Consider the following 15,902-nt stretch of genomic DNA (forward strand, 5'->3'; position numbering starts at 1 on the left):
GAACCGATTCGGCCACTGTGCTTGGTTGGGTGACGACAGTCCTCACCGATGAGCGGAGGGTGCGAACCAAAGAGGCTGCGGAGATGCTGGTAAAGCGCCGATTGGGAATATTGCGGGAGCTAACCGCTGAGTTCGATCTGGAACTGAGCGTAATCTTTGTGCCTTCCGAAAAGAACAGGGCAGACGTCCTAACCAGGGTAAAGCGAGCTTAGTTGCAGGTGCCAGAGGATGCGGAGCGGGCTGTGGCTGCAGTATGCTGTCTGAGTGACTCGGAGTTGAGGAGACTGCATACCATGCATCACATGGGAGTGGACAGGACGTTGTTCCTCGCCAGGAAAGTTGACTCCGAGGTAACGAGGCGGAGCGTGCAGAGAGTGGTTAGCAGCTGTGACAGATGCCAGTCTATTGACCCTGCTCCGGGCGTACATGAGGCGGGAAGTATTCCAGTGGCCCACGACTGGCAGTGGACGTAACACACTACCTCTCAATGGTTGACTGCGGACCGGGGCGGTTGGCCATATGGAGGGAGGTGAAGACGGGGACTGCAGAGGAAATCGCAGGAGTGTTAAATGGGATATTCCTGGAACGAGGCCCCGTGAATGAGCTGCTGCTGGATAATGGCATTGCATTTCGCTCGGAGGTGCTGAAAGAAATGCTTGACGGGTGGCAGGTCAGCCGCTTCTTCAGGGCGGCATACCGGCCAAGTGGAAATGGAGTGGTGGAAAGGCATCATCGTACCATCAAGACCATGGCAGAGAGGGGCCACATTTCGCCAATCGAGGCCGTATTTTGGTATAATATGTCGGCCAGGTCAGGACAGGCTGAGGAGTCGGTGCCACACAGGGCAATATTCGGGTACGAGTGGAGGCACCCGTGTATTGCATCAATGCGACTCCGGGGAGAAGAGCACACCTTCGTGCAGATCGGGGAAGAAGTTTGGGTAAAACCCCCAAATGCACGGTGCACATCACAATGGGGGAAAGGAACTATAACCTCCATCAATTCAAAGAACAACGTCTCAGTCGATGGTATGCCACGCCATGTTTTGGATGTGCGGAAGATTGTCAGTGCTTCAGAGGATGGAACCAGCTGCAGTGGGCAGGATGATGAAGACAGCAGCAGTAGGCAAGATGATGAAGACAGCGCGCCAGGAACTCAGGCCAATCCCGGGGTTGCACAGCGACCACAGAGGGAGCGGTACCCTCCTCCCTGGTTGGCTGATTATGAAACCAATTAAGGTAGTTCGGGAGCGAGGAGTGAGTGGGAGAGCCGGTTGAATGATCTATAGATCAGGGGGGCGTGTGGTGTTTTGGGCTGTGATGAGCTACGTGTTGTGGTGGAGAGGGGTGAGGCAAACAGAGGTGAAGCCAGATCGGAAGTCGGTGACACGCGGTCGAAGGCTAGGACGTGGGGCCAGTGAGAAAACAGCGACGTTACGAGAAAGACGTGTTCTGATTAGGAGCGATCGTGTAACCCGCTGCGGTCGGCAAGGTAAGGTCCAACGCTTCATTCTGTCCTTTTGCTTCTTGTTGTCTTCTTCCTCCATCGCACCACACTACTCTTCCAAAATTTATAACTTTGTAGCTATGTTAAGAATTGTTATTGCACATGGTGTATTGGCAGAATGGTCAGGGCCCACTAAATACCTTGCGGCATTCAGACACGTTCCTTTAGTTCTGAGTTCAAATCCCATCGCAGTCAAGTTCGCTTTCCATCCTTCCAGGATATATAAAGTCCTAGTCAAATACTTGTTCGATATAATCGACTGTTTCCTCCAACAAAATATAAGTGTAGAACTTATTAGAGGTAATCTTAAAGCGGTAAACTGGCAGAATTGTTAGGGTATCGGAAATATTGCTTTGCAGTATTTGTTCAGAGTTCAAATCCCGCTTTATCTTTTCGAGGTCGATAAAATAAAGTACCAGTCAAGTACCGAGGTCGATGGTATCGATGTACATGCAAAATACTTAACCATGTACCGAAATCTGAAGCCATTAAAAAATATAACATGAAAGCAGCGCTATTTATTTCAGCTCTTTACTTTCCGAGTTCAAAACCCGCTGAGGTCCACTTTACCTTTCGTCTTTTGGGAATCGGAATAAAATACCGGTCAAACACTGGAGTCCAACGTTTTGATGTACCCCCTTTCCCCTAAAAATAGCTTGTACCTAAATCAGAAACCCTTATTTGAGGTAATCTTAGATCTATTGAATTGTTAAGTTGAAATATTTTCTTTCTCTATTCTCCTTTCCATCATGGATTGTTTTCGGTGTTCACCGAAAAAATATAAATTATTTCCTTCTTTTAACCGAAGAGTTCTTAATGCCGATTGCAATGAACATCTCATTTAATTACAAAGTATATATATTGATTAACAACGAACGATAAAGTTCAATTATGTAGTCTTTATTTGAGATAGGTGATATTTTTATAAGGAAAAGGGGTAAACAAATGATGTAAGTATTTCGCTGTCTTCATATTTCGTCCGATCTGGGTTGTTTTGCATTGTTTATTTACGTATACACACAGTTCTGCAAAAAGTAGCTGCTAAATTTCCTTAAAATCACATGCTACTATAATGAAAAAGGAAGGATACATTGGAAAATTGAGTCTAGATATATTAGTCTGGAAGAAAACAAAAGAGGACGGTGTAGTCACGGTTGGAACCACTTTAATATATAGATATGGAGCTAAATTACAATATAGGGATTTGTTAGATTTGTGAAATTGACTGCACCATTGAAAAGACGGTGTAGACAAGGTTTGTTTTGGTTCGTATTATAAAGCCGTGATAATAACAAATGTTTCTTTTGTGACGGCATGTTTACCTAACTGGCGACAGTGCGCATATGTAATGAATGATTGATAAATACATGGAATTTTGTGAGACAGCAGCGAAGGGGACGATGCAGTCTCTTAACCTGTGCAACAGACAGTGCACCAGTATTAAATATTAATGTTGATCTATCGTGACCCCGCAATAAAGGATGGAATGCTAACAGACCGGTTCGTCGACGTGCGTCTTCTTCACTTGGATATATTCTAGTTGTTGAGCAGCCCCAGATCATTCCTGATTGAACAGAGATATAATCAAAGACATTCCTACCATGACCATCCGTTTTTTTTGTTTTGTTTTTTGTTTTATTTATCCAGGACAGTGTGTGCTCATAGGGATTACATTATAGACAATGTGTAAGGCGGTGGGATGTGGTTTGAGAGACAGATTAGCTGCTATGTTTAGCAAATTGAGCAATCATATAACAGCTACTTTCTCATTTAGCAATAAAACTATATCAAGGATATTTGTTTGTACTTGACAATACTTCACAAAAACCGTAGAACGTAGATTCTCGGTATTTTACTCGAAAAGAGGTCTGACGGAAAATAACTAAGGGATATTTATTTTCTGAAGCTTTCGTTTGATAGATTCTATCAGAGTAGCCTTCCATGTGTTTTTCTCATTTTTTTTAAAAATTCAAACCTTTTCAGAGGGAGTTTTTGTTTATTGATTGCAGTGCTAGTGATAAGGGTGTGAATTAACAAGTTGTGTCAGAGTATTAATGGGAGAAAAATAGAAACTGATAGAAGGGCGATAAGATGGATTAAGAAAGAAGAAATGCAGTGCTACCTCACGGTATGTATGGGTAGGTTGAGTGGTACATGGAGGAGAGATAAGATGATGGCTTATTTTACTTTTTTATTCAAACCATAATTAGCAAACAAGTGTCATTGGTTACAGGCTTCCAGCAGGCCAAACACTACTTCAGTGCATCACAGAAAGTAACAAGGGGATATCTACCACTCACTACAGAAGAAATACATCAAGGGATGTCATCGAAGTTTTTCTCAACTCACTATATTACATGTGATACCAGTGGTTAGAGCATCAGACTCACAATCATGAGGTAGTGAGTTTGATTCCCAAATTGGGCTGTGTGTTGTGTTCCTGAGGAAGACAATTTCAAATTGCTCCAGTTCACTCAGCTGTAGAAATGAGATGTGACGTCACTGGTGCCCAGTTGTATCAGCCTTTGCCTTTCCCTTTTATAACATCTGTGGCATGGTGTGGGGAGGCTGGTAAGCATGGGCAACTGCTGGTCTTCCATAAACAACCATGCCTGGACATGTGCCTTGGGGGAGAACTTTCTAGATGCAATCCCATGGTCAGTCATGACTGAAGAGGGTCTTTACTCTTTGCTATTCTTCTGGGTTTAATAAAATAATTAATAAATTATAAATAATAAAATCAATAAAAGAATTCAGATACTTCTGGGTTTAATAAAAATTACAGTTGTTTAACTCTTTTTATATCAACACATGCTGTTTTAAAGTGATCTAAATTAAAACACACTGTCAAAATTCCATGTTAATTTTTGTTCCAAACATCAGCTCAATAACAATTAAGTTATTCTATTCTGAAATGAGATCTTTCTGGGTTCAATAAAAATTATCAGTTATTTGATGCCAATCTGCTTGAGACCACCCTTCCTGCTCTAAAGTGATTTAAATTAAAACCAACCATCATGTTAATTTATGTTCCATGCACCAGCTTAATGTTATTTTACTAAATTCATTATTATTTTCAAAATTTGTTGAAAACAAAAACAACATATTTTGACAAATATGATTATGAAAGGATTAACCCTGATTGAGTAGTCCACCTGTGACCTTCCAGTTCTTTTTCAGTCAAAGGGTACTTAAGACTACATTGTCCAATGTGTCAATTATTTTCTAAGGCAGTAAGATGCCATTAATGAAAGATTTAGCTGCTGTCTAGCTGATAAGTAGCTCTGTTGTTTCAGAATTACCAATTGTTATTGTTTAGCCCAAATCAGTTCTTATGAGCAGAACTATGATCAAAGTTATTCCAGTCATGACCCACTCATCTTTTACCCCTTTCTCAGTTAACTATAATACAGCAGTTGATCTATAGTTACACTCCGAAAGATAAATTGATTGTGAGTCTACTCTCTGAATGAATAAATTAATATTAAACATTTCTGTTTTGTTAAATATAGTCATCATCACCATTATCATCAGCTTCCCAAACTAGGGAAGGATAAAAGCATGTTGTGACTAGTGATGTGTAAGGATGTCTGATTGTCTGGTAAAGAAAGTAGTATGTGTGTGTGTGTGTAGATAGATATCATCAACATCATTATCATATCTATATGTATTTATTCTAGTTGTGAAATTAGCTTCATATGGTGCTTTTTGCCATGAGGATATTGAACTGGGTGATTTTGTTGTTATTTAACAACTCTGGATTCATCCACCTCTCATTCCTAAGATGCTACATACATGTTAGTGTGTGTGTGCATGTATATATATATATATACGATGAAAGTAAACAAACAAAGTTGAGATGTATTGTAAGATGCAGAAATAAATTTATTTCTCAAACGCGTGATAATGCTATAAATAGCTTGATCAGGATAAATTATCCATATATTGCAGAAAAATACGTTGCCGGCCAGCCATGAGACTTGAACTCACATCTCTGTGATTACATGTCAAGTGTTTTACCATTAAACCAAACTGCCCAGCAACGAATTCTTCTGCAATTTTAGAACTTATAAATTTAGCTTCATAAGACGCTAACATTAAATTCAACTTTACGATGAAAGTAAACAAACAAAGTTTGTTCTCTTTTAGAAGCGTTGAGATGTATTGTAAGAACAACATGCACACACACACACACACACACATATATATATACATAAAACATGCCCCTCATGTTTCTGAAGTATGTTATGGACTATATATCTAATAAAGTGTACATGCCTGAATAGCTCAAAAGCAGATTATATACTCAGTTGGGTCAAATTAACTGCATACAGTACCCAAATATCATTCTGCCAGTACTTGTGTACCAAGGCTGATATTCATCTAAAGATTGTTGTTGTGTGTGCAGTTTATTCCAACCTAACTAGGTGCCTCAACTTTAAGTACCTTATTCAACTGAATCTTGTTTATGTTTTATATATATACCAAAGTATCCATTGAAACATGGTGTAGTCTTTGAACCTGTCAGATCCTTTCAAGCCATCCAACCCATCCAGGATGAAACATGAAAGTTGAATGATGATAAGGAGGATGTATATGTGTGTGTAATCATTTTGATGTCCACTTTTCCATGCTTGTATGAGTCAAATAGGTTTCATTGTCACAGATTTTCTATGGTTGGATATCCATCTTGTTGCCAATCCTTACCTATTTCTAAGCAAATTTGCACTTCCCTATGACCAGACATATTTTCACAAAACTGAAAATGAGGAACTCTGGCTTGTATGATAATTATACTCATTTATAACTATCTCATTGCATTTGGAAAGTTGAGCTGTTTATACTAATTTTTCATGCAAAGAACCACAAGTCAATTACTTATGTTATAAGGTCAACTGTAACCAGCATGATACTAGTCTGTGATTTTGTAATCATAACACTGTAAACATTAAATTTCATTTGAAAATGAATTAAATTAATATTGGAAAATAAGTAATATTTTTATGTGCTCTTTGGCAGTAGACAAGTGCACCGCTATATACTTTAGGAGAAAAACCAGGAATTTACTTACTCCTTGCACAATGGTAACCATAAAGAGTGTGCTGTGAATGTGACTTATATATATTCAACAATGATCTGAATTTGACAAACCATATTTCTAAAATAATCAAAAAGACTGAAGGTGCCTTAACATCACTCATTAAGACCTTTGCCAGCTGCTCACCAGCTGTCTATTTGAAGTTGTGTATAGTTATGATACATCTAGTCTGAAATGCCCATCTTGTCCAAAATATTGATTTGCTGGAAGCTATCGAGAGATGTGCAACCAAATGAATACCCTCTGTCATTCACTTACTACATCTTGAATATATTGCTTCTCTGGGCATCAACAATCTAATGCTTCAATATTTTTACAGCTGACTTGGTCTAGCCCTCAAGGTTTTCCACTAGCAATAATTTTGGCCACCCTTTTGAATTTAGCATCTCTAGTGCTTGTGGACATGCTATTAAAATCAAAAAGCAACACAGCACCCATAACTTTCAGGAACATTTTTTCACACTCAGAATTGTTGAAGCATCGGATAAACTATCCACATTTGTTGGTAGCTGTCTGAACAGTGCATCCTTTAAAAATCCCATGCTTCCTAAAATTCACCAACACCACTCCTGATGTGCTTACGCTCCTTTATTCTTTATAACATTTTAAATGTTCAGTTTACTCTAATTTTGTGTTTTATTACATGTACTGAGAATATATTTCTAGCTTTCATTGTCTTTCTTTACTTGACTAATATGTTTGCCCTTTATCCCCTCCTTTAACCCTTTTTGATTAGTTGTAATGCAGCTAAGCATTGTGTACATTAAAGCTTATTATTTGCTTTTCATCCTTTTGGGGTTGATAAAATAAGTACCAGTTGAGCACTGTGGTCAACATAATTATCTAACACTTTCCCACAAAATTTCAGACCATGTGCCTATAGTAGAAAGGATCATCATCAACAACAACAAGCTAGTAGATGCTAATTTAATTAGCAGGAATTTTATCCTGAGATTTAATGACAACAAATCTTTCTTAAGATTCCTGCAGAACACAGAACTGCACTTTTCTGCAAGTCAACAACGTGAGTCTCAATTCCAGTATCTTTCAGTCTTTAAGGTAGCATTTTGAGTGTTGTGTCAAGTGCACCAGTTACTCCACAAATAATTGTTGTCTTAGTCTTCCAGTCTCTTTAGCTGTCTGACAAGATCCTGGCACTTCTCTCTTTTTTTTTTTTTTTTCAATTTCTTTGGAATCAATACTGTTTTCATAGGGAATTGCAAAGTTTATGATCTTACGCTGTTTATTTTGTCCTATAGGGAAGTTCCATAAGATCGTGTAATTCTCATTCTTCGTCACAGTCTCTGATTCATGTCAATATCACTTCCCTGTTATTTCAAAGCCACACACTTGGCTAACATCCCTATGCACTCTTTTACCTGTAAAGTCATGTCTGTACTTATACTCTTTTGATGCTTGCTTACTGCACTCACTCTAGAGATGACCTACATCTTTGTCTCCTTTCCTGCAGATTCTACATTTGCTGTCTGACTGAGTTTTGTCAGTCTTTACCTTTGTCAGATTCATCCTAATGGCTTGTTCTTGAGCAGCTATAATTAGCACTTTGATCTCTCATTTCAAGTTTTTGTCTATCAGCCATAGCTAGCATTCTTTACTTTCAACACTCTCAGTTTGTTGCATGAATTGGCCATATAACTCCTTTTCTTTCCATCTGCCTGCTCTGTTGTTCTTCCTTCCCTTTTTGAATTCTTCTATTATTTATGTAAGTTTTGGGGGATATCTAGTTGCCAATACTATTTTTTAAATTGTTGTTGTTGTTATAATGCTTAGTGGCATTTCGGCCGTCTTTACATTCTGAGTTCAAATTCTGTCAAGATCAACTTTGCCTTTCGTCCTTTTGGGGTTGATAAATTAAGTACCAGTGAAACATTGAGGTTGATTTAATCAACTAGTCCTTCCCCCAAAATTTCAGGCCTTTTGCATTCAATAGAAAGCATTATTATTATTAGGGTGGCGAACTGGCAGAGTTGTTAGCATGCCAGGCAAAATGCTTAGCAGTATTTCGTCTGTTGCTATGTTCTGAGTTCAAATTCCACCAAGGTTGACTTTGGCTTTCATCCTTTTGGGGTCGATGAAATAAATACCAGTCAAGTGCTGGGGGTCAATGTAATCGACTAACCCCCCCCCCATAAAAAAAATAATTTCAAGCCTTGTGCCTATAGTAGAAAGGATTATTATTATTATTATTCAGTAGTTTTATTTTTATAGCATGCTTTCACTTCACTACTAAGCGCAGCGCTCTGTGTGCCTTGGGTATGTGCTGTGGTTTGCTGTGATGCTCTTATGAGTAGGATGTGTGCAGTGCCAAGTAGTGCAATTTTCTGTATGCTATATATACTTGTAGGTGTATTATTATTATTATTATTATTATTATTATTATTATATTTTCAGAATTCGAATGCAGTAGCAGTTGAGACATATCAGCTATGCAGATGATGGAATAATGTCATTAAATGAAGCAATTTTATCCAATAAATTGGTGATTTTAAAACCAAAATAGTTTTATCCAAATGACATCAAATAATAGCAAAGTTTTTGATACACTATGACACTATGCGTATACACATTTCATGCGTATAACATTCACCTCTTGAAATTCAAAATTCTGTCTCTCGCTGGTATACTGTCATGATGGAGACAAATACATTGAGTGTGGCTGCTAATATTTCTCAAGATAAACAGGATGAAAATAAAGTAATAAGTCCCAAAACAAAAGAGTTAACAGACAGCAAAAAGATGACATCTACAAGAAAACACAAAATAAAGCGAATATGCTGTGAGTTATGTGAAAAGAAGTTTTGTAAAAAATCTGAACTACTGATACATATGCGATCTCATACAGGAGAGAAGCCATTTCAATGTGAGATATGTGATAAACGATATTCAAGGAAATCAGTACTTAGGGTACACAATAAAACACACTCTGGAGAAAAACCTTTTCCTTGTGAAATATGTAAGAAATGTTTTCCAACTTGTTCACATTTGAAAAGACACATGATGACACATACAGGTGAAAAACCTTTCTCTTGTAAGTTATGTGACAAGCAATTTTCCAGTAGTTTTGTACTGAAAAGACACATTAGGACACACACTGGGGAAAAACCTTTTCTTTGTTTAATATGTGGGAAATGCTTTTCTGAGAAATTTGAAATGAAGATCCACACAAGAACACATACAGGAGAGAAACCTTTTCCTTGTCAGATGTGTGGTAAAAGTTTTACAACAAACTATAAGTTAAACTTGCATATAAAAGTGCACACTGGGGAAAAATCATTTCAGTGCAAGCTTTGCGGAAAAGGACTGTCCACAAAATCAGAACTAAGGTTACACATACAAATTCATAGTGGTAAGAAGTCATATAACTGTGAGGTGTGCAATAAAAGTTTTTACACAGTATATAAATTAGATGTACATAGGAAAATACATACTGGTGAGAAAGAATTTCACTGTGAAATATGTGGAAGAGGTTTCTCAACAAATTACAATCTCAATCTTCATACACGAACACACACTGGAGAAAAACCTTATCACTGTCTTACTTGCGACAAAAACTTTTCTTCTAAATCTGTACTAAGGTTACATACAAGAAAACACACTGGAGAAAAACTATCTTATTGTGATATATGTAATAAAGGATTCTCTGCTAGCCAAAACCTCAAATTACATAAACGAACTCACACTGGAGAAAAACCATTTTCTTGTGAGATTTGTGGGAAAAGCTTCTCTATAAGTTCGCATTTACAGGTGCATACAAGAACTCACACAGGAGAGAAACCATATCGCTGTGAAATATGTGGCAAAAGCTTTTCCACCAGTTGTAATTTAAACTTACACACTCAAACACATACGGGGGAGAAACCATTTCAATGCAAAATCTGTTGCAAAAATTTCACTAGAAGTTCTGTTCTGAAGTTACACAACAGATTGCACACTGGAGAAAAACCATACCAATGTGATATATGCAGCCGAAAGTTTTCTACAAAATATAATTTACTTATACATAAAAAAAGACATGAGAAGAGCAAGAAAGAAATTCAGTGTCAGATATGTAATAAAAAATTCCTTACAACTTCTGATTTAAAAGTTCATACAATAGCTCATCTGGAAGAGAATTCATGCCACTGTATCATTTGTAGTAAGACTTTTACAACTAGTTATGAGTTAGATTTGCATCAAAACAACCATAATAATGAAAAACCATTTGCTTGTGAAATATGTAGGAAATCTTTTTTTGTTTTAAGTGAACTTAAAAAACATACTTATATGCATGCTGGAATAAAACCCTTTCGCTGTGAAACATGTGGGAAAACTTTCCTGAAGGCATCTGATCTAAAGGTTCATGTTAGAACACATACAGGGGAGAAACCATTTTGTTGTCAAATATGTGGGAAATATTTTTCTCGAAGCTCTAGTTTGAATTGTCATAAAAGAACACACACAGGGGAGAAACCATTTCACTGTCAAATATGTGGAAAATGTTTTTCTCAAAGTACTGGGTTAAACAGACATATAAAAATACACACAGGTTGAAGTGAAGTGATGTGCATATAATTAAAATAGTCACTTAATTCAGCTATTCTCATCAATTCCCTGCTTCTGGTATTTTCTTTTTCTTTTTTCAAAAGCTTACCTTTAGCTTCAAAGATATTTCTTATAAAGATATAATGGTTTAGTTTTGAATAGGACAGAAACATCTTTCTTTTAGAAAACAAAAAGAAGTTCTATAATCAAACCCAACTTAAAACTAAGTACAAATTGGTGAACAAGAAAGCTGAAGACAATCAGAAGTCAAACTGACTGAAACATTATATAAATTGTAAAATACAGATAAATATAATTGTGATTAAACATTAAGTTTACTTAATGAATGTAACAAATGCTAAAATTTTATTTTGATGCTGTTGGAATATTTTTTTTAAGTAATGTTTTGCTATAAGATTTATATGTATTAAAAGTGATAACCTAGAAAATATTTTTTTGTACATTTTTCTAACACATATGTGTTATTTTGTCTTTGTCTTTATTTATAATGACTAAGAACTCATCTTGTGAACTCTTCTTTTATTTACTTTTACTTGTTTCTACCAGAATCTGTGGCCATGCTGGTGCAGTTGTGTTTTTCTTTTTTTTTTCTTAATATCTCATTTTCTAATCATTTTGTTGTTTCTTTATCGTTTGCTATCTTTTAGTAGAGAATATATTCCTTCTGATACCTTATTTATATATTCCATCAAAGCAGCACACTGGCCAATGCATCATCATCTTCTTCAAAATCATCCTCATCATTATTTAACTCTTTAGCATTCAAATTTTTTTGTCAAATGTGATGCTTATTTATTTACATTGTTTTGAATTAGTCACACATTATGTTGTAGTTTCAAGATTTCAATGGTGTTTTATTCTTTTACTTGTTTCAGTCATTTGACTGCAGCCATGCTGGAGCACCGCCTTTAGTCAAACAAATCAACCCCAGGACTTAATCTTTGTAAGCCTAGTACTTATTCTATCAGTTTCGTTTGCTGAACCACTAAGTTATGGGGATGTAAACACACCAGCTTTGGTTGTCAAGCGATGTCGGGGGGACAAACATACACAAACACATACATATATATATGTACGATGGGCTTTTTTCAGTTTCCATCTACCAAATCCACTCACAAGGCTTTGGTCAACCCAAGGCTATAGTAGAAGACACTTGCCCAATGTGCCATGCAGTGAAACTGAACCCGGAACCATGTGGTTGGTAAGCAAGCTACATACCACACAGCCACTCCTGTGTTTATATATTTTTAGAATGACATTGTAGAATACTTGTGCAAGGCCAGATCTGACCAGTTTGAACATAAAACAGGTAGACTATTTTGGCTGGATATGGCTGGTTTAAATATTAAAGGGTTAAAATCTGTTTTCCATGCTGGCATGGGTGGGCTGGTTGGTTGAATAGAATCTGACAAGCCAGAGGGTTGCATTGAATTCCAATGTCTTCTTTGGCATGCTTTCTACAGCTGCCCTTCCTAATACCAATCGCTATATAGGGTGTACAGGGTGCTTTTTTTTATGGTAACCAGTATTGGTGTGGTCACCAAGTATCTAGCAAGATAAGACCTCTTGACTGAGTGGAGGGTGTAGTACTGAGACGGTGGCATTATGCAAAGTGTTGAGAGACTAAAGTATGATAGAGGGACAGGAACAGGTGTCTTGCTGTATAAGAGATACATGGCCATCCAAGCAGGAAAGGGAGAAATGATGACAAGGTGTCGGAGTGTTCCCTCAAGGTACAAGAAGATGACTAACAGTTTAGGGACAGAGGATCAGGAAGAGTGGATGGGTACATAAGTTCTTGAGTGTGTGTAAGAGTGACAGATGGTTAGAAGTGAATGTAATGAACATGAATGGAAGCCTGGTCATTGGTGAATATCAGTTTATAGGGGAAAAGGTGAAGGAAATAGGAGTGGATCACAGAGGAGGTGATAGGTAATACGTCTTTATGTCTTATTATCCTCACTATTAACAAAATGCCAACAACCAATGTTGTGCCTTGATTGTACAGTATAGCCTTTTATTTTTTTTAATTTATATATTACTATTCTTATTTTAGTATTATACTATTATTTACATCTGCTGCTTGTTTATTCATACATTAACTATTTTGATACCAACCAACCTATTATACAAGCTTCCTGCTTTAAAGTAACCAATATTTAAACCTATCAAAATTTCTTGTTAATTTATGTTCCAAAGTCCAGCTTAATACTGACAGTTATTTTACTAAATTCTTCATGATTTCAAAAATTAATTGAAACAAGACAGTAGCTGGTGTCCAAAAATAGCACCCAGTATGCTGGGTTAGGAAGGGCATCTAGCTATAGAACCTATGCCAAAGAAGGCACTGGAGTTCAATGCAGTCCTCTGATGCATCAGAAAGCATCAAACTATCCAACCCATGCCAGCATGGAAGACAGACATTAAATGCTGATGATGATGAAAAGCTGTGTATTTTATCAGAAATATGGTAACAAAACAGCTAATGCCAATAAATCATCAATTGCTTGAACTTTCAGTGATCAAAAGTATTCATCAACATTATTTCAGTCCTATTGATTTCTTTATGATGAAGAGACAATCAATTATGACTCCTCACCCACTTATTACTAGCTTTGAACTCAGAATGTAAACTTGCACAGCACAAGGGATTTTGTTTGATGTTCTAATGATTCTGCTAATCTACTACCATATTAGTGTTATATATGAAGTTTACATTTGTAACTTTGTATTTGAATAGTTCATTCTATTAATCTGTAATGATTATAATTGAAACAGAGATTTAAATAGTTAATTCTGTTTGTCATTAATAATTACGATTCAAATAGTAATTTAAATAGATAATTCAATTCAGCTATAATAATTATAATTAAAACATTGATTACATCTAAATGAAAGATTAATTTGTTTGGTACAGGCATAGTTGTCTGATTAAGAAGTTTGCTTCCCAACCTTGTGGCTCTGACCTCAGTGCTATTGTGTGGGACCTTGAGAAATTGTCTTTTACTGTAGCCTCAGGTCAACCAAAGACTTGTGTGTAGGTTAAGCAAACAGAAACTGAAAAGCCCATCACATATATGTGTGTATGGGTATATGTTAGTATTTGTATCCCCTGTTCTTGACTTCATTTGATATTTGTAAATGAGTATTACTATCATAAAAGCAGCATTGTTCATTTGCAGTCTTCCAAGACAACATACATATCTGGAAAATGTTATCTTGCTTGGAAACAGGTGTGGTTTAGTGACAGAGAGGGCATCTAGCCATTGGAAGTTTGCCTCAACAAATTTTATCTGACCCATGCAAACATTGAAAAGTAAATGTTAAAATGATGATATATATGTGTGTATTTGATGAGCATATATATATGTGTGTGTGTGTGTGTATGAGTATGCATATACCTATGCATTTGAGAACATGCACTCATAAACATGTATTGTACAATAATGTTTTTGCATGTAAGCATGAATATGTCTATATTATATATGAATGTATAGTTTTGCGAGTGCATACATGTACATTAAAATGTATGTATACATATATGCACGTGTATGGATGTGTCAGGTGAGTGTACTATCTGTATGCTATGTGTAGATTCTGGTATTTATGCCTTAGTATGCAGGTGTATAGGTATCTAATTACCTCCTCTTGAGACCGCCTACCCTGTCACATACTGTCATAAGCTATAAAAGTTTTCAGACAGTTATTGAACTGAAGGATGCCTTCCTTCACCAGAAGTTTTATGCACAGACGGCACCTAGTTAAAGCATATTAAAACACTCAACATTAACACACCTCGTTATCGGATTAAAGGGACATAACCTAGATTCCATAAACCGAATTATTCCTCTTACCTTTAACGTTTTAACTTTTTGTCCCTTTTTGTGGTTTTACCTTTTTTTTTTTTTGCATTTTCTCAGAGTAACGTTGTTATTTGAGCCTGAACGATCACCATATCATACCTGAGCATGAAACTTGAAGTAGTACCCACTTAACTCCTGCATTCATTAAATATTTGTCTCTTGCTAGATTTAACTACTATTTCACTGACCCTATCAAGAAAATCTGTGTGTGCATATATATCCAGCTTTGCAAGCATGGTGTAACAAGTTTAGAAAGTATAATGTGTATGCACACAACTTGGTCTTTCCCTTAATGGCCTTGTTATATGTATATAACTATTTTTATTCTTTCTCACTTCCCCTTCTCCCATCTAAACAACTGGGTTCCTCCCGACGGGCCCATTTCCCCCCACACACACACACGTTTACCATCATCCACACACCTATCTTTGTTTTATCCAAATCATACACTCTTCCACACAACATTTAAACCCGTACCACATCTCTATATAACTCAATTCTCCCATCCCATTCCTATTTACCGTATCATGTTAAAAATAGTGAAATTATTAGGGTGTTTGGAAAGTAATTGCGTTTTTTCACCACTATGATATATGAATCAACTAATCACGGAAGAGCCAAGGTTGAATAGGTGGGAACTGTCTAGAAATAGGATGTCATCTTTTCTATCCACCAGTATGTCATGGTTATTTCAGTAATTAATCCCAAGGAGGATAATAACTTTATGAAACAACATATTTATCATTGCTTACTGTATGAGTTTTTTGAAAGAAAAATACCACTACAGAAGCAATGAAAATCATTTGTGAAGTGTATCCAGATACAGTGAAAGCTTACTCGTGTCAGCTATGGTTTAAAGATGGCAATTGTAA

At 36.6% G+C, this 15,902-nt stretch overlaps 1 protein-coding gene across 4 annotated transcripts; it reads left to right on the top strand.

Annotated features, from left to right (window-relative positions):
• The first annotated feature begins 1,351 nt into the window (after positions 1–1,351).
• Positions 1,352–11,595, top strand: LOC106879898 (uncharacterized). Of its 4 annotated transcripts, none has more exons than XM_089355066.1 (3): positions 1,352–1,491; positions 7,473–7,628; positions 9,017–11,595. In XM_089355066.1, exon 3 carries the CDS (start codon positions 9,254–9,256, stop codon positions 11,153–11,155), a length of 1,902 nt encoding a protein of 633 aa, XP_089211192.1. In that variant the 5' UTR covers positions 1,352–1,491; positions 7,473–7,628; positions 9,017–9,253; the 3' UTR covers positions 11,156–11,595. The 4 variants fall into 4 exon arrangements, with proteins under 4 accessions (XP_089211192.1, XP_014785134.1, XP_052825603.1 ...); XM_052969643.2 differs by lacking the exon at positions 1,352–1,491 and adding an exon at positions 2,289–2,456; XM_014929648.3 differs by lacking the exon at positions 7,473–7,628.
• Positions 11,596–15,902: the final 4,307 nt, after the last annotated feature.

This window comes from Octopus bimaculoides, chromosome 7 (genome assembly GCF_046866305.1).
Source record: "Octopus bimaculoides isolate indiv1 chromosome 7, ASM4686630v1, whole genome shotgun sequence".
Lineage (NCBI taxonomy): Eukaryota > Metazoa > Mollusca > Cephalopoda > Octopoda > Octopodidae > Octopus > Octopus bimaculoides.

Excerpts from the sequence above, each read along its gene's own strand:
- LOC106879898 (XM_089355066.1), top strand. The coding sequence starts at position 9,254 with ATGATGGAGACAAATACATTGAGTGTGGCTGCTAATATTTCTCAAGAT.